The 19205-nt window shown below is 36.5% G+C and overlaps 1 protein-coding gene across 2 annotated transcripts; it reads right to left on the bottom strand.

Moving 5' to 3' along the window:
* Window positions 1–6145: 6145 nt before the first annotated feature.
* LOC127437834 (DET1 homolog) lies at window positions 6146–18941 on the bottom strand. 2 transcript variants are annotated; one of them, XM_051693050.1, is made up of 6 exons: window positions 18704–18941; window positions 17711–18503; window positions 15537–15890; window positions 14663–14853; window positions 12563–12754; window positions 6146–11107 (listed from the first exon to the last, which is right to left on the bottom strand). In XM_051693050.1, exons 2-6 carry the CDS (start codon window positions 18461–18463, stop codon window positions 10918–10920), a joined length of 1680 nt encoding a protein of 559 aa, XP_051549010.1. In that variant the 5' UTR covers window positions 18464–18503; window positions 18704–18941; the 3' UTR covers window positions 6146–10917. The 2 variants fall into 2 exon arrangements, with proteins under 2 accessions (XP_051549010.1, XP_051549011.1); XM_051693051.1 differs by having other exon boundaries at window positions 17711–18487.
* Window positions 18942–19205: the final 264 nt, after the last annotated feature.

The following is a 19205-nucleotide window of genomic DNA, read 5'->3' as shown; positions in this document are numbered from 1 at the left end:
CCACCTACATATACACACTTATTCCTATATTATTAGTTTGCTTGGTAGCTCACCTAATAGAGTGATGGATTTGAGCTCGTTGAGCTCAAATCCAGCTAAAGACGTGTGAATCCAGCCAAAGACGCGTGAAAGTAGCATAGAAGTGACACAAAATGATGTGGTTGCTTCAGTTCATGTGTGATTACCATTTTAAAACACTATCGGTTAGGATTATGTGTTGGTTAAGGGTAAGGATGTCTGTTTTGTTAAACACTCATTTATCTTTTCGAACACAATTGGTTTGGTTTAGTATACAGTTTTGGGTTAGGAAGGTACGTTTGACCTCCATCTAAAATTCACCTTAAAAACCTTGTCTGATTACAACCACATTCCGCTCGGTTTTGATGCCCCCCACTGGACATTTCACTTTAAAACTGCAGCCAAACTTGTAATGAAGCACGTAATTTCAGTTTGGCAAAAACGTTGCAATGCTCACGTTAATTTCATGAGATGTCTTAACCCATACCCCAACCCCATACCTAACCATCTGTGGTGTAAAAAACCTTCGAATCATGCTCACCATTGTTTATGTAAGCAGGATTACTTCCTGGTTCCAACAGGACCAGGGGCCTGTTCTTCGTACATCACTTACCAGTAATACATTTGAAATGATAAGATGTAATCCAGATCTTCTAATCGTAATTATTTCTCTCAAGTTGAAACTGTTCTTCAAAAGCAAGAGCAGATTTGATTAGTATGTCTGAATCGAGTTGTCTGAGATAATTACGCGTTCCTGTATTTACTGAAAAGGGCACATGTATCGACACTCGAAACAATGATCATCAATGCAGTGATTGGTTGGCATTAAGACGGGCCAATATAATGACCTCATAAACTTTAGTAAAAATACGAATATTATATATATATATATATATATATATATATATATATATATATATATATATATATATATATATATATATATTCTTTGATATACACTTATATAAGAAGTTAGTTGTATGTTTATAACATTGTAAATATAAATATAAATATACAGGCCTTTAAATTAGTTAAATTTATACTACAACATATTTCTGTATTAATTAATTTATAGAGAGCCATAACATTAATGTTAACCCCAGCCAAACAGAAAGTAATCATAGAAAAGAAAACACAGCCAAAGCGGACAAAATAAAAAGAAAAGGCTTAAAGAGTTGTGAATAAATGTGTAACATTATTTTCAATTTAACTTACTTTTGATTTGCAACTTTTTTATTATTATTATTTCAACAAGCTCTCTTTAAAAGCCCGAGTTCTTACATGACCGGAAAACAATGAATATCATGAAAGATTTTTTTATTATGTAAGAGTGCTAACATGTACACTTTTCTAATGGCACAAATGCAGACATCGCTTCTTTGCATCTGCTGTAGAGCACGCTAAGAACCAAGGTCAATGCAGACAGACAACCTTAAAGTTTATGCACCAAAAATACTGTGAAAAAAGATAGAAATAGAGAAGTACTGTAGATTACTCCCTCACAACTAAAACTACCTCTAAATGAGCAATATGGGTTGTACATATTATTATTTACATTATTATTCATTTATTTTATTTGAAATTATTCATAAAATTAATTATACTAAATGTATTATCACCTCTGCAATAAAATGCCCCATTCGAGTGGCTAACACTATCTAATGAACTACCGCGCTAAGAGAGCTTATTGGCTAACTATCGGTCCAATAAAATATCTTAACTGTCGAGCAAGAAAAAGCCATCTCTGGGTCGGTTTTAAATCATTTCGGATCTCAGAGTTTTCGCCACCTCTGAAAAGCCAAGCTGATGTTGATTCGTGTTTTATTACGGGCTCTGTCGTTTTCCCTTTTGGCTTGCAGACTCTTCTTGGTTCGAGATTTCTTTATTTTGAAAACGGGTGATTCCCCAGAGGGTTGCCTTTTGGAACGATCCATGGTTAATATTGTTCATGTGCTGTGGCTTTCAGCTTCAAACTACCACCACACCTTTCACCGCACATACACATGCACCGTAGCTAGCTGGACTTTCTTTTCTTTATTTACGGATGTGAGGTAAACACGCACGGATGCAATTACCCATATCAGTTTGATCACGCAACGTGCTATCAGTTGCACTAGAAGGAAATGTTTTCACACTTGAATTGATGCAAATATGTCTGATGGGGGATGATGCTTGTAAGTAATTCGGCCGAATGGGGTTGATTTCAAGGAACATGAACTTTCGGAAGCAACATGTCGACTTTCCGTGTAATCATGTTGACTATCCATAGCTGACAAAAAGCAACAGACAGGAAAAAATAAAAGTCAATTTCGTGCTTTAAAGTGTCCTCCAAAAAATGTCACTAGGAAATTAAATATTTGTAATTTATATGTTGCATGCAAATATTTTTTTCCCCATCAGAATAAATAGCTACTTTTGAATGGCTATCAATGGATAGATGTGTTTTGTCCCCAGAATGGTATAGTTATAGCATCTACTAGAAGGGGCTAACTGGGCCATGCTTACCAGTCAAATCCTGACCCCTTTTTTGATCCTGACAAGCCTGTATTTGTGTTTATTTTTCGAGAAAGTTTAAATTCTTGTTTTGCAGACAGCCACCAAAATTGTCCTTATGGGCATGATGACTATGCTTGTCTCCAGGGTTGTTTATTCATTTAGTTAGCTGTCCATCTACAAAAATGGAACTCTCATTTAAACACACAGCAGAGGTCGCCTGAGCCATTATTGTACTTAATTGTTTCCAGCATTTCGAAAATATTATCATCCAATTCATATGGGCTCATTAACTCAATCTACACGACCTTCTGTATATTCTCAAAGTAGGAACAATGAAGTTAACACTTTTAGAAATGCTCTTCACTCTACATACTCTGACAGAGAACTATCGATTTACCTTGATTTCTTGGAGTGCGAGGCCTCGGTTTTGTGTACCTGACGCATGTCGTGGTGCATTATTGGGGCAGTTACCTTTAAAACATGTGCTGAGGAGTGAACAGGGAAAGGTTAGGAGGTTTCATTCATCAGTTAAAAATAGTGGAGGCTCGGTAACGGGGGAATGATCATTTCCACAGTGCAGCAAGGTCTTTGATTGCTACCAACAGCATTAAGGGCGTAGCAAGGATGTGAGGTACTTCAGAGGTAGCTAATCAGGAGCAATGGATCTGACTGAAAAGGTTTCAGGTTTTGAAGGAGGCTGCAAATGGAAATGGAGGGCAGGGGAACCTATTTAGGAACATATCTAAATATGATAAACATTTATACGGTGACAAACACACGCTTTGTTAGGAGGTAGGCAAAGGTTCTATTAAGTTAAAGCACATGTTCATTAATCGGAAACATGGATACTAATGGCATATATAAAAACAGACAGAAATGCATTTATATTGGTAATATGAATTTGCTTTAAAAAAAACATCAAGTATGGGTGTCCTACTAAACTTATTTCTTTTATTTAAGAAATACAGACCCAATTTTGTCCATAACAAAGAAAGTTGTTTGGTGAGCAAAGGAGAACATACATCAAAGTTGCCTTATTAGTATTATAAAATGTTTGCGGTTTTAAATGAATACTTCACCCAAAAATTTAAATTCTGTAATTTACTCATCCTCATGTTGTTCCAGGGTGCTGAATAGAAATGTATTAAGTTTGGACCAGAGGACGATGGATGACAGATGATCTGAAGGGCAGATGTATGGCCTGTCTGATCTTGATATATTCATCTCAATGTGACTCTGTATAAATTACTTGTATGTGTCACATACATGAATTCATACACATGCGAGAAAAGTAACACAATCTCCTTGCGCACATGCTCACTTGCAGTCCACACTCAATGATCTTTGCAAGAGGACTTCACATTTCCAAATAGAATTTATTCTTTGTTAAATTCAGCCTGAGCAACAATCATAAGCTATTTTTTGAAACGTGTTCTCAGTTTACTAAACATGGACTACATTCTTATAGTGACCTTATAATTTCTGAGATATAGCACTTGTGATTTTCCCGTGTGACAACTAGCCCAGTTTCCCCTTTACATTCATATTCAAATGTACAGTACATTCAGTATATTCATATTGGCATTTTATTTACAAGGCAAACTGAAAATCCCAGCAAACAGATTTATGTTCTTATAATTTAGAGAACATTATTTAAGTTAGCATAACATACCTGAAAACTTGAAATGTAATTTATTTATTTTTTTTAAAGAAGTTTAAAGAACATAGGAACAATGCTGCTCAAAGAACGTTTTCTTCTCATTGTGAGCTTTTATCAGACACTAAGAACATCATAAGGATGTTCCATTTATGTTATTTTAATGTTAATTCCTAACCATATGCAACATTCGAAAAAAAATCATTGGAATGTTCCCTGTTAGTTTAAAGGATGTATGAACAATGTTGCCCAAAGAATGTTTCTCACTGTGAGAACCTTTATTGGATACTATTAACATCATAAGGATGTTCCATTAACATTATTTTAACATTTGTTCATAACCTTTATGTAACATAACCAAAAATCATTGGAATGTTCCCTGTTAGTTTGACGTATGAACAATGATCCACAAAGAACATTTTCTCCTCATTGTAAGAGCATTTATTTGAGACTAATGGCTTAAGGATGTTTTATATTAACATTATTTTAGTTAGTTTGTTCTGAAGCTTTCCATCAAATTAGCCAAAACTGCTGGAACGTTCCCCGTTAAAGAATGTATTAACAGTGTTGCAGTAAGAAAGTTTTCTAACATTGTGAGAATTTTTATCAGATACTAATAACATCAAAAGAATTTAATGTTTGTTCCTCAACTTTATATAACATTAGCCAAAATTGTTGAAACCTTACCTGTTATTTTAAAGAACATATGAACAATGTAGCACTAAGAACGTTTTCTCCTCATTGTGAGAACTTTTATCAGATACTTATAAGGATGTTCCATTAATGTTATTTTAACATTTGTTCCAAACCTTTACATCACATATGCCAAAATTGTTGGAACATTCCCAGTTAGGTGGGAAAATATATTTAATATGAGTGTATTCTTTATAAATTGGCAGACTTTGTTTTTTTGTGTGTTTTTTTTTTTTTTTTTTCAGGTACAGTGGGCAACGCTTTTTAATTTTGTACATTATGCAGAGAGTTACTGCAGAATTCAATTAGGTGAATTATTGAACTAAACACGATCATTAGACTCATTGTCTCCACTGAATGATGATGTGCACGTCTCACTGTGGTGAAAATCAGTGTAGATCCTCTATATTGAATTACATGATAACACATGATGCTGCACCAGAGCAGGCCCTTTCCGTTTCATATTACACTGCTGTCTAACAGGTGGCCGGCCGGCCGCCCATAGTCGAGGGTTGCGCGCTGAAATAAGTGTGATCTTGTAAGATCAGGTGTGTTGTCTCACTTTCTTTAAACCCCAAAATAAAGATTTAAATGCGATCTTGTCTGCTGAGAGAACGGCAGAAGGGAGAAGCTGAATTCTTCTAATAAATACACACATTTGTTGCAGATTGTTATCCATTTTTTTCCAGATTACATTGGGCACCGTGTTGCCAAGACAACAGCAATTAGCGAGAACTAGGTTACCAGGCAGACAGTGGCTACAACAAAGTACACATCGTAACCATAGAAACCAGGGCCAGGCCAGCAGCACAGGCTTGTCTTGAAATCGTATGTCATAGTTAATGTATACATTTGGGTTTTATATTATCATAAACATTGATAAGAAAACATACATGTTGTAAATATTAACATATGGTTCAAGCCTTTGTTATAATTAACCTCAGGGTAATGTTTTACCAAACCAGCTGACTGACAGGTGAATTTGTGTTGCTATTTGTATTGCCTACTCACCGTTAATTCAAACATTGACCGTATTTGAAACCTTTTATCTATTAAAGCTCATTGGTAAACAACTTTATTAACAGAAAGGTAGACACCCATCATTATACATGCAAGAGGCTCCTAATATATCAGATATATTAGATTTTATTAAGATATTGTTTATGGATTATTTTAAATATGGTGCAAGATATATAATGTAGTATGTTATGTACAGTATATAATTATGTAATTGATTGCATTAGATTATATATATATATATATATATATATATATATATATATATATATATATATATATATCTAAAGTAGTTTGTAGCTAGCTTTTAACCAACTAGTCCCAAAGTCATATTTAGTGGATGTATGAAGTTTGGTTTGACAACCAGAAAGGGCCGAAATACTTTGTCTTCATTTTGAATAGTGTATATATTGTTTATCATTTAATAACCAAGAAACTTCTTTTTGCAAAATATATTACTTGAAAAACATTATCTTTCTTTTAAACATAAATGCTACTTGGTTTGACATTTTTTCATCTAACGCAATTAGATTTACATTTTTAAATATGGCATTAGTGCCAAAATACTTTTTAGGGGCCACTGTTAGGTTAGCTGGTGACTAAAATTAATTTTCATTTGATGAATTCTGCCAAAGGTTGTGCAAAACGGCTATAGAAATCATGATTGTGGTTAATAATCTATGAAACGTATCTGTTACAGTATATTACAGATAACTCACATGTATTTATTTGTAATAAGACCCACTAAGAAGAACATGCTGAACTAAACAGCATATTTGGCTTATGAATGTCCTCTGTTTTTTTATGAAATGACAGACTGAATGACAGTCTTCTTCTCTATCTCCATCACCATTTTGATGAGAAATTTTTATCTCACATTGTGCTGCATTCAACTGCACTTCCTGGCGATGTTAAAGACTAAAATGAATATTCCAGGTTCAATACAAGTTAAGCTCAATTGTCAGCATTTATGTGATAATGTTGATTGCCACAAAAGAAATATTTCAACTTTTCCCTCCTTTTCTTTAACCTCGAATTCAAGGTTACAGTGAGGCAATTACAATGGAAATGAATGGAGCCAGTTTTTGGAGGGTTTAAAGGAAGAAATGTGAAGCTTATAATTTTATAAAGGAAATTACATTCATTCTTCTGTTGAAATCTGTGTATAATTGGAGGTATAAAGTTGTTTAAATCATCGTTTTTACAGTTGTTGTAGGGTTTACAGCATTAAAATTGTCTATAACTTTACACAGAGAAAGTTAGGAAGCGATTTTATCACACTGAAATCATGTTAACATGTATAATGTTTACATCTTGTGACTATACTTTTAAAACAGAGAGTATTTTAATGTTTACAGATTGGCCCCGTTCGCTTCCATTGTAAGAACCTCACTGTAACCTACATTTTGCTTCTTTTTTTTTTTTTTTAAAGAAATGGAGGAACAATTCGAAATAAAATTTTGTGGTAGCAAAAATGCTATTGACTAAGCTTACAGTAACTTGTACTGAACCCTGAATATTCTTGTAAGTTAATTAATAATAATTTGTATTGTTGTTATCATACTAAGCAAATTATATTGTTGTTTTTTTCTTACAACAGGGGTCAGTATAAATTGTCTCAAACCACACACACGCACGCATATGGTTAAAGGCAGATCTCACCCACTCTCATGGCCAGAGGCTTTCCCCAGGTGTCCAGAGGGCGTCAGAATGTGTTCAATTAGCTTGTGTAACCAGAGGCAAGTCGGACACTTAATCCTACAGCACCTGCTGCCTCTTCACAGGTTAACCCATGCCAGCCATGTCACAGATCGAGGCAAGATATCACACGTTAGCCCAGCTCAGTGGCCCTGGATTTACTTGGACGACTGATTGGCCATGATCTCCAAGCTGGCTGACCGGCAAGCAGCTGGACACCTAATTAACCAGCCAAATAACCAGTTTTTCAGGTGACGTGTGGCCACTCCGCATGCTAGGTTGCTGCCATTTGCGCAAACCTAATTAACACAAAATAAGTGTCTGATTGCAAGTTTAAAGAGTCTATTTTTAGAAAAAGTGGACAAGTGTTACAGGGCCATCGAACACTTACCACCTGTGTTACTTTGAGGGCTAAGAGCACCGGCAAATTTAAGACAAAGACTATCTTAGAACAGCTGTGAAATTTTAATTATATATATATATATAAAACCTCACTGGGACAAGAGTCAAATAAAAAAAAAAATTTTTTTAACTGAAAGGTTGAACAGTTTTAAATGGCAAGGGTATTTTTCATAAATGTCAGTTTGGGTCAGCTTTATACGCGTTTTGTAGTTTTATACAATTAATTAATATTACAATAAATGTTGGCCAAATCAATAGTTTGATATGTTACCTTTTACACTTTTGCTTTTTCAATAATTGTTTTGTTTCTTCATTTTTTTAATTTTTTTTTTTATTATTATTATTTTTTACATTTGCTTAAGAGCCTCCAATAAGCTTTTTAATGGCAGGTTCGATTGTGTCAACATGTCTGGTTATAGGGGCATGTTGTCACAAAAGGTAAATGTGTGTTAAATGAACTATTTCCTTTTTCTTGGGCAAAAACAAAGTACATTTTTAATAAGTTTTTTGTAGCCAAGACTAAGGTTTGTAACAACGAAGAAACGGACTCTCACAAAAAAAAGAAAAAACAAAAAAAAAAAACTCTGAAATATTAACTGGAGTAAAAACTGTAACAACTAGCCCCGGTCTCTGTTGCACTATCATTAAACTAAACAACTTTGTAGATGCTGACATTGTTTCAAGGTCTAAGCATGCAAAAATTTCATTAAGATTGTTAAGAATGTCAAAACAGAATTTCTAAAAATGTTTATTTTTGCTTTTCGGTTAAATACTTTTGAATGCTAATGTGTAGACTATAAGTAAGGTTTGACAAAAAATAAATCTTAGTTTTAACAGAACATGGCATAACTCAAAGGAAAAGTATCAAAACTGAGAAACAACCAGACATATCTTGACTTACTTTAATACTTTTTCACTTTTAAACAGAAAAATACACTAACTCATGCTGACTCCAAATAAGGGTTGGAAAGGATAATATTTACAGATCATAAAAAGGCTTTTGTGGCAAGTTAGAGGAGAATTGCATGTAGGTCAGCAGACAACTGAACTATGTAAAGAAAAATGCAGAGCTCTGTAACTTTGCTTGAGGCAGAGCATACAGGTGCTTTGGACTAGTGTGTGAAGCCCAGAAGTTGAAATGTCAAGCTAATTTAAAAGTGTTCCTTTTAATAAGTTAACTGGTTCAAGAGAGAGCACAGATTTTCATTTGATGAAACAGATATCCAGGTTTTACAAAGCTCTGCCAATGATGGATGGTTCGAGTTCAGTAACACCTTTTAAACTAGAGTGATAAAGGCTGCGATGAAAAACGTAGTATCTCATTCTGACAACACAGGCAGCCACAACAATGACAGCTATTAAATGAGGTCGGACTGAAAGAGCGTGGCATAACACCCCTGTCACCGTAGAATTTGTTGTGGTAAATGTTTTCGTTCTTCTCTCTATTTATCTAATTAATTTGCTCATGCCCCAAGCATCGTAGATCATTTGCAATGGGGACAGGTCACCAAAGCACACAATAGAAAGAGAAAAGGGGGATGAATGTGACGGAAAACAATGAATAATGCAATCACAATTCACAATGTCTCACTTAATTTTCTCCTCAATCAAATGTTCCATGCGTTTCACCTTTTTTTCTCTCCCCCTTTTTTCCCCATGCAGTGCAAAACTGAACTGATTGCGCGGTGAAATTATAACCCCGGTAAGAGTTTTTTGTTCCATATCGCGGCAGCACCATTACAGATGAATTAAATGAGAAGCCCTACGAAGCACAGCCGACACTCTCCCACTCCCGCCCACACCGAACCCTAGGATCACACTTTTCAATCCAGTCCGCGGCTAAAAGCATTCATTCCTGCGTTCAGGGGCCCCGTGCGCAACCGTGCCTCGAGCACCTATAAGAACGCGGTCATCTTGGTGGACAGGGGAAATTTCTGTCAGTAACTAGCGGGATATCAGGGATTCGTATTCAAAAAGCCTGAGAGAATGATTACACTTACAGTAGTTGCACTTAGGGGTCCACTTAAAAAAAGGCACTCTGCAGAACTTCAAGAAAAGAAAGCTTTAAGACTGGTGGGGAGAGATTTTACATGCTCTTTACCCACCGACACCCTCTGTATGTTAGTTCAAAAATGCTGTTTTTCAAAGGTGTTGCATTCTCCAGTTTTGATAATTGTCCTTCAATCAGTGCTGAAGTGGTTGTTTAAACAGATTCATTTTCTTCAACCTCTGCTCTATCAACTGAACAATCCTATTCCCAAAGGGAAGCCTCTGACTTAGTAAACTGGGTATAATGAATCAATTTCAGAATTAGTTTTTGTTGTTACTACTGTGGCATTAAGGGGTTTGCGATGTTGACGATTGTGGTGTGAACCCACCTCCGTTTCTGGTTAATGCTGGTCAACTATGTGGGAGCAGCTTGGGTAATGGAAGCTAAACTATTTCATTAAGCTTGTGAGGGGAAAAACTGCAAAAGGAGGCATTAGCATATTCTATACTTTTTCAGCAATTTAAAAAATTATATTAGATGAATGTGAACTATGAATATCGTAACACTGTCATTATTTAAAAGCAAACTAAAGACGGGGTAAAATATGCAGGAAACCTAAAAAAAAATCTGTTTTTACAATAATATTTCACTCTCAGTGAGAATAAGTTTAAAAACCACGCAATCTAATAGAAACTACACTATTGTACTACAATACCCATATTATTTTGCACATTGCAAAATAGTAAAAAAGATCAAATATCCAAATATATACATAGTTTAGTGTAACTGTATGAAAGACATCACATCTGTAATAAATAAAACTTTAATATAAAAAAGGTAAGTATAAAAAAGTAAATCAAAATTCAAAATGCACCAACGTTTGGCTCCGTGCACCTCCTCTATCTGACAAAAAGTGTCACTGATTTATTTTGCTCACACATAATAATCATACACATCCATGGCGCATGTGGAAGTTGACCACGTATTCGGCATTGGTGCGCTGCACGGAGATGGCAAAGGGTTCAAACGGATGGAAAGTGAACGCTACCAGTCTTCTGACTGCGTGGTTAATGGGTCTGCCCAGCAGGCCTGCCTGGATCTTAAATTTCAGCAACCCCGAGTCCCTCGCGTAGAAACTGCAGGAAAGAAGCAGTGCCAGTTAATTATGATGCCATAATGTACTGCGACAGGAAGAAACCAGTATATGTTTAGCTCTGAAGTGTATTTTTTCCTTAAGAAGCGTTCTGTAAGCAAGCCATCATTGGTATATTGAAGAATTGTGGCAACATTTTTCAAGGAAATTTTGAAAGCTCTTAGAAAGTGTTTTAAAGATCCCCTGTCACAGCATGAAATTACACTTCAGTGTTTCAAGATTTAACAAGGAAGTTGATGCAGACCTCCCGCTGAGCTTCATTTTACACTACAAGGAGGAAAAGTGGGCGTACATTCTGGCTTCTTCTGCAATTCACTGTGCTCCCTCTTTGTCAACAAACTTTAGACAGTGCATGTATACATTTAAAGGGATAGTTCACCCAAAAATGAAAACTTCTTACCCTCATGCCATTCCAGATGTGTATGACTTACTTCAGCAGAAACCAAACAAAACATTTTAGAAGAATCTCTCATCTCTGTTGGTCTGTACAATGCAAGTGAATGGTGATCAGACCTTTGTAGTTCCAAAAATCACATAAAGCAAACATAAAAGTAATCCATAATACTCCTGTGGTTTAATCAATGTCTTCAGAAGCGATATGATAGGTGTGGGTGAGAAACAGATCAAAATTTAAGTCTTTTTACTCTAAATCTCCACTTTCATTTTTAGTCACATGTGGTGCCTGTTTAGTTTCACTTTCACATCTGAAAGAGAAAGTTAAAGTGGAGATTTAGGGTTAAAAAAGGACTTACATTTTTATCTGTTTCTCACCCACACCTATTATATCACTTCTAAAGACATGGACTTAACCACTGGAGTCATATGGATTACATTTCTGTTTCCTTTATGTGATTTTTGGAGCTACAAAAGTCTTGCCACCATTCACTTGCATTGTGAGGACCAACAGAGCTGAGATATTTTTCTAAAAATCTTTGTATTCTGCTGAAGAAAGTAAGTCATACACATCTGTAATGGCATGATGGTGAGTAAATGATAAGAGAAATTTCATTTTAGGTGAACTATCCCTTTAATGCTGCCATGTTATACACAGACAAACATTCAAGGATATTAAATAAAATATACTAATATTGAGTAAAAATGTTTATGAAAATTAGAGGGATAGTTCAGCCAAAAATGTAATTCCGACATCATTCGTTCACCCTCATGTCTTCCAAACCCATATGTCTTTCCCTTTTTTCATCAATCACCATTCACTTTGATTGTATGAAAAAAAGATGCAATGAAAGTGAATGGTGACTGAGATTCTCCCCGTCAGCTACTTTTGTGTTCCACCATTAAAAGAAGGTCATACAGTTTTGGAACAACATGAGGTCAAGTACTGTACTAAAACATCTCACTTATGCCCAACATTTGATAATTTTTGAGTACAAAAACTCCCTAAACTGCTTATAAGATCGGACTTTGTGCCTGACAGTACCGTATGGGATGATCACCGCAGGTCTTCGGCCGTTCCATAACAGACACCCACTTATCATCATAGCTGAAGAGGGAGAGGTCCAGATATGGACTGCTGCTGTATGACTGGGCACTGATGGGCAGCTGCCCAAGAAGCCTCCTGACCGCCTCTGTGTGCCCTCCATATTTGGCATTCACTATGGTGTCTTTGAACCTGGGCACAAACAAACAGCTCCATAAATTATGTGCAGGGCAAGTGACTAAATTGAATGGCATAAAAGAAAGTCTGCCTCTCTTTAGAAAGTTCCTAAATGTTTTTTTGACTTCTATGTTGTTCAAGTAGCCTAATTAGAGTTTTTAGAAATGTAAAGTGTTGGTAAGAGACTTCTAACAGAGTGAGTTCCCACCCAATATCCAGTGCGGCATATTTACACTGAGTCATTGTTAAGGCCTTGTGTGAGTCAGAATGTGTGAGGCCTCCTCTGGCTCGACCAATAACTTGTGGCTTCCGAATAGGCCTGGTTCATATACTGTATACAGGTGCATCTCAATAAATTAGAATGTCGTGGAAAAGTTCATTTATTTCAGTAATTCAACTCAAATTGTGAAACTCGTGTATTAAATAAATTCAGTGCACACAGATTGAAGTAGTTTAAGTCTTTGGTTCTTTTAATTGTGATGATTTTGGCTCACATTTAACAAAAACCCACCAATTCACTATCTCAAAAAATTAGAATATGGTGACATGCCAATCAGCTAATCAACTCAAAACACCTGCAAATGTTTCCTGAGCCTTCAAAATGGTCTCTCAGTTTGGTTCACTAGGCTACACAATCATGGGGAAGACTGCTGATCTGACAGTTGTCCAGAAGACAATCACTGACACCCTTCACAAGGAGGGTAAGCCACAAACAAAGAAGAAGCTGGCTGTTCACAGAGTGCTGTATCCAAGCATGTTAACAGAAAGCTGAGTGGAAGGAAAAAGTGTGGAAGAAAAAGATGCACAACCAACCAAGAGAACCGCAGCCTTATGATTGTCAAGCAAAATCGATTCAAGAATTTGGGTGAACTTCACAAGGAATGGACTGAGGCTGGGGTCAAGGCATCAAGAGCCACCACACACAGACATGTCAAGGAATTTGGCTACAGCTGTCGTATTCCTCTTGTTAAGCCACTCCTGAACCACAGACAACGTCAGAGGCGTCTTACCTGGGCTAAGGACAAGAAGAACTGGACTGTTGCCCAGTGGTCCAAAGTATTCTTTTCAGATGAGAGCAAGTTTTGTATTTCATTTGGAAACCAAGGTCCTAGAGTCTGGAGGAAGGGTGGAGAAGCTCATATCCCAAGTTGCTTGAAGTCCAGTGTTAAGTTTCCACAGTCTGTGATGATTTGGGGTGCAATGTCATCTGCTGGTGTTGGTCCATTGTGTTTTTTTGAAAACCAAAGTCACTGCACCCATTTACCAAGAAATTTTGGAGCACTTCATGCTTCCGTCTGCTGACCAGCTTTTTAAAGATGCTGATTTCATTTTCCAGCAGGATTTGGCACCTGCCCACACTGCCAAAAGCACCAAAAGTTGGTTAAATGACCATGGTGTTGGTGTGCTTGACTGGCCAGCAAACTCACCAGACCTGAACCCCATAGAGAATCTATGGGGTATTGTCAAGAGGAAAATGAGAAACAAGAGACCAAAAAATGCAGATGAGCTGAAGGCCACTGTCAAAGAAACCTGGGCTTCCATACCACCTCAGCAGTGCCACAAACTGATCACCTCCATGCCACGCCGAATTGAGGCAGTAATTAAAGCAAAAGGAGCCCCTACCAAGTATTGAGTACATATACATTAAATGAACATACTTTCCAGAAGGCCAACAATTCACTAAAAATGTTTTTTTTATTGGTCTTATGATGTATTCTAATTTTTTGAGATCGTGAATTGGTGGGTTTTTGTTAAATGTGAGCCAAAATCATCACAATTAAAAGAATCAAAGACTTAAACTACTTCAGTCTGTGTGCATTGAATTTATTTAATACACGAGTTTCACAATTTGAGTTGAATTACTGAAATAAATGAACTTTTCCACAACATTCTAATTTATTGAGATGCACCTGTATATCTCACCTGCGCTGCACTTGGCGAGCAAAGTTGTTGCTGGAAGCAGAACAGGGGAACTGCACAGCCTCGCTGTGGAGAGTGGCGTTTCGGAAGAGGTCACAGAAGTTCTCGAAAAGCTCCAGAAGTTTGTCTGAAGTGTTCTCGAAAACCGCAATCACTTCAGTCGTCAGCATGTTGTAAACCACAAAGAATGAAGGCTGAGAAAGGAGAAGAAAAATTAGAGTCATTATTAGATTTGAGTTTAAATAAAATAGATGATTTAATAGATACATGTATTTTATATATATGATATCCTGGTCCCTAAATAGGGCTTGGGTTCATCTTTCAATGCGAGTGGGATTTTTTCACTTGTTTCATTGTCTGGCAGGTGAAAATCATAAGTATTATATGGCAAAATGCCTTCAGAAGACTTGGAATATGATGCATGAGTTGAATGGACTACTTTTGGGTCCTTTTTAAGCTTTAAAGTGAGTCACTATCAACTGCTATTGAATGGAAATAAGGGATCGCAACATTCTTTAAAATATATTCTATTGTGTTTAAAACGACATGAGGGTGAGTAAATGATAAAATAATTTTTATTTTTGGGTGAACTATTCCTTAAAGTATGAACAATAGTAATAGTGATACTGTATTACAGCAACACACTTTAAATCTTTTTAGTAAAAATACCATCCCAATGATTATTTACCGGTACTTACAAAAACACAATCCACAAACCATTACAATCCAAACTGAATTCAAACCAAAAGGAAAACAAACATTATATCTTATACTACCACAGATTAAGGTATGACGCCAGCAAGTGCATATCTGATTAAATCTCCAGTTACTTTGCACCGTGTTCATGTAGTGTGTGATGGGGTGGTGTTTTTTTTACCTGCGAGGGGTCAGTGACCCTTAGTGTGACCACATCTTCACTGGTGTACTTGATGAAGAGGTGGTGTTCATCCAGGAGTTGCATCTTCCACATGCGCAGCTGCCTAAGCTGATCGAAGAACTGAAAGAATCGCCGCTTCGCCATGGCACTGCCGTCCTGCTCCGCCCTCCTCCAGAGGTACACTAGCAATCGGTGCTTCAGGGAGTTGATGGTTTTCTCTTTATACAGGCGAGAGAAACCAGGCTGGCCTTCAGCCTGGGCCTCAGAGTAAACCGCAGATAAAGTCAGGAGGTCATCCTCATAACAAAAACGTCCAATGGTGCGGACGTCAAGGAAGGTTCCTTCTGGTGTCACCTTAGTGGGTGGGAGGGGATATTAAAGAAATATAATCTGATTGATAATATTGTCATTTATGCTTTAAGAAAGTAAAGTCATTCACAACATACATCACAATAGATATTGTTTCAAAGCAGCTTTAAAGAAAATAGTGTCTTAAAACCTCCAGTGAGCAAGCCAAAGGCTACAATGGTAAAGGAAAGCTCCATAAGATGTTAATTTGTTTATTGGTTAAATAATAAACAAATAAATAAAACTTTTTAATCTAAACAAGTAAAAAGTTTGAACTTTGAGTTTTCATGCTCTTAAAAAAACCTTTGATCTATAATTTATACTTAAAAGTTTTACAATTCATTTTACTGATAAATATAAATTGTGATTAAATCATTTTTTTTTTATTATTTAAACAGAATTTTGAAAATGGGTGTGATGGATTAGATAGAAAACAAAAAGCTGTCAAAAATTGCCCAGCATAAATGGCAACACCAATACTGTTTAGCAAAAATACAATTTGTTTTACTTCTTTGGTCACTACGAAAATAAGCAACATATAAGGTTTTCTGGGGGGATTTAAATGAGAAATCTTTCAAAACCTAGCTAGTTTAAAATTTAAAACACATGTGTCAAGTTGGTAGAAATGTAATCTTAGTGTCCATATTCATTTTATAAATTTTGGAATAACATTTACAACATTTTCTAGAAAAAAATCATTTAAAGGAACGCTCCGGGATCAATACAAATAAAGCTCAACCGACAGCATTCGTGGCATAATATTGATTACCACAAAAAAACTGTTTTTCGACTTGTCCCTCCTTTTCTTTTAAAGAAAAACAGAGTTGCAGTGAGTCACTTACAATAGAAGTGAATGGGGCTAATGTTTAGAGGGTTTAATTGCAGAAATGTGATGCTAATAATTTTATAAAAGCACTTACATTAATTCTTAATTAACGCATGTATTATCTGAGCTGTAAAGTTGTTAATTTGTCATTTTAAGGTTTGTTGTCATTACATCATCATGGCAACGAAGTTGTAAAATTGGCTATAACTTTTCACTGAAAAGGTTAGTAAGTGATTTTATCACACTAAAATCATGTTAACACACATATTGTTTACATCATGTGGCTGTACTTTTGAAAAAGTGTGTATTTTAACGATCAAAAATTGCCCCCTATTCACTTCCATTGTAAGGAGTGTCTCACTGTGACCCAGATTGTTTATTTTATTTTATTTTTTTAAGGAGGGGCAAGTCAAAATAATTTTTATGGTAATCAATATTATGCCACAAATGCTGTCAATTGAGCTTAACTTGTATTGAACCCGGAATATTCCTTTAATATCTTTAAAAATGTAATGTTGTAACCATCAAGTTAAAGCTAGTAAAATACTTTCCTTACACCTTGAATACACAAGTGTACACAAATTCAAATCATACTTTTCAAGGTAAAACTTTTTTTTTATTTTTATTTATTGTTTAGTTTACAATTATCATGAATTTCTGAGTCACGAAGATGATGATGTTTTCTTAGGATTACTTTTTATGACCTGAACAAAATGTGCCTTTTCATAAAAATGTCAAAATATCAGATTTTTTTTATTAAAACTTCACACACATATTGATGGTCTAAAGGGGTTCTCTTTGTTTGTTTGTTTGTTTTTAGACATGACAACAAAATGGCAACTTCAGTGTGTGTTATGTTATAGCCTGATGACTTGTAAGTGTAAAAGTGAAGGTGTGAGATCACTTTTGACTGGTAGAGTAGAAATGACTGCATATCTGATTGAGTGATTTGTGCTTTGAATTGTGACTGAATAAATAGCCTCACACACTGTACTCTTACCTGAAAGACATGTATGGTCTGCTGCTGAACAGAAAGCACAGCAAGTATATTTCTGTACAGGTACAGTCCCTGATTGTGTGAGAGAATGATCTTGTCACACTTAAATGTGCGTGTATCACACAGTCGGCCCGTGTGCAGGTCTATAATGTGCAGTGAGTAGTCTTCAAGAGGGGAGCGTGGATTCGGGGTCACCGACTCGTTGTTGCGATACACCTCAAAAAAGTGTGGATGAGGTTCTTCGGGTAAGTAGGCAGCAGAGCCAACAATCACATAACGGCAGTCGTCTGTAAAAAGACTGCACTCTCTGTTCAAGTGTTCACCGTTGGAGGCCACATTGGTGACATGGAGAAGAGAAAAGAAACGTTCAAATAGCCTGCCTCTGATGTTGAGGGACCGCTGGTCGTTCCCATTGGCCAGGGTTTCGCCCTCCTGGACTTGGAGAAGGTCTTCTGCTGCTTGGCATCCCTGGTACTCGTAGATCTCCAGGGAAGTCTGATCAGAGGAGAAGGCAATGAAACACCGTCCATCAGGGGAGAACTTGCGCAGGAAGCAGGGAGGCTTCTCTACGTTCACCACAGTGAAGTTGGGGAAGAGGTTCTGGTGGAAGCAGCGCACACGGTACCAGTGAGCTCCAGGGGCACCCGAATAGATCCGACGTCTCTCTAGTCGGTGGACCACATTCTGGTTCTGGATGCGCCTGGGCTTCAGAGTCGGGAAATCATCCTCTGATGTTGTATTGTTATGAGCAGCCATAATACACGCATTACATCGTTACCACTGCAATAAATGAAAACTTTACAGGAAGAGATCAAAATAGTACAAGTAAATAAATGCAACGTATCTACAAATTTCCTAGCAAAAATAGACAGACAGATAGTATGTTTTGCAGCTTTATTTCAACATTATTTTATAAAAAAGTCTTCCAAATAAACTTTTATCAAAATAAAACATCAATATAAAGTCCATACAGAATATAAGTTATGTATCTCTTACCTGCTTTTGCATTTAAACACTTCTCATGCTAACATCTGTGCATCTATAACTCTCTCGAGGACAACATGGCCAACACACAACCTAAACCCTACATAAAATTAAAACAAAAAGCATAAAATAAACCTTTGGGAAAGGACCTATAACCCACTTTGTTGTTTTGTTCGTCAGTGTAAATCGGTTAGAAGCTGTATGACCGGCGGAAGTAGCCAAGATCGCATCAGCTAACGCTGCAAATGAACAGTTGACCTGAAGTGCACAAAGCGTCAGCGCGCCCCCTTCAGGAGCGGAGAGACAGCGCAATTGCACTTCAGCAGATCATTCGAATGGGAGATTCGTACCGTGATTCGAATTGATTAGATGGCCTGTCAAATTGAGTAGATTGCCTGTCAAATTGATTAGATGTCGTCAGATAGACCTTTTTCACACTCCGGGTTTTGGAACGCGGAAGTAAACGTATGCAGGGTAAACTTCGACATCGGTGAATGGGAGTGAATGGGAGATA

Source organism: Myxocyprinus asiaticus, chromosome 48 (assembly GCF_019703515.2).
Source record: "Myxocyprinus asiaticus isolate MX2 ecotype Aquarium Trade chromosome 48, UBuf_Myxa_2, whole genome shotgun sequence".
Lineage (NCBI taxonomy): Eukaryota > Metazoa > Chordata > Actinopteri > Cypriniformes > Catostomidae > Myxocyprinus > Myxocyprinus asiaticus.
The sequence above is the reverse complement of the archived record's forward strand: the minus strand, read 5'-3'. Positions and strand labels throughout refer to the sequence as shown.

Coding starts and splice junctions, on each gene's coding strand:
- LOC127437834 (XM_051693050.1), bottom strand. CDS start 18,463: ATGGCTGCTCATAACAATACAACATCAGAGGATGATTTCCCGACTCTG. Junction 14,854..15,536: donor GGGTCACTGACCCCTCGCAG/GTAAAAAAAACA, acceptor CTCCTTTCTCAG/CCTTCATTCTTTGTGGTTTA. Junction 12,755..14,662: donor GCTCGCCAAGTGCAGCGCAG/GTGAGATATACA, acceptor GTTTGTGCCCAG/GTTCAAAGACACCATAGTGA.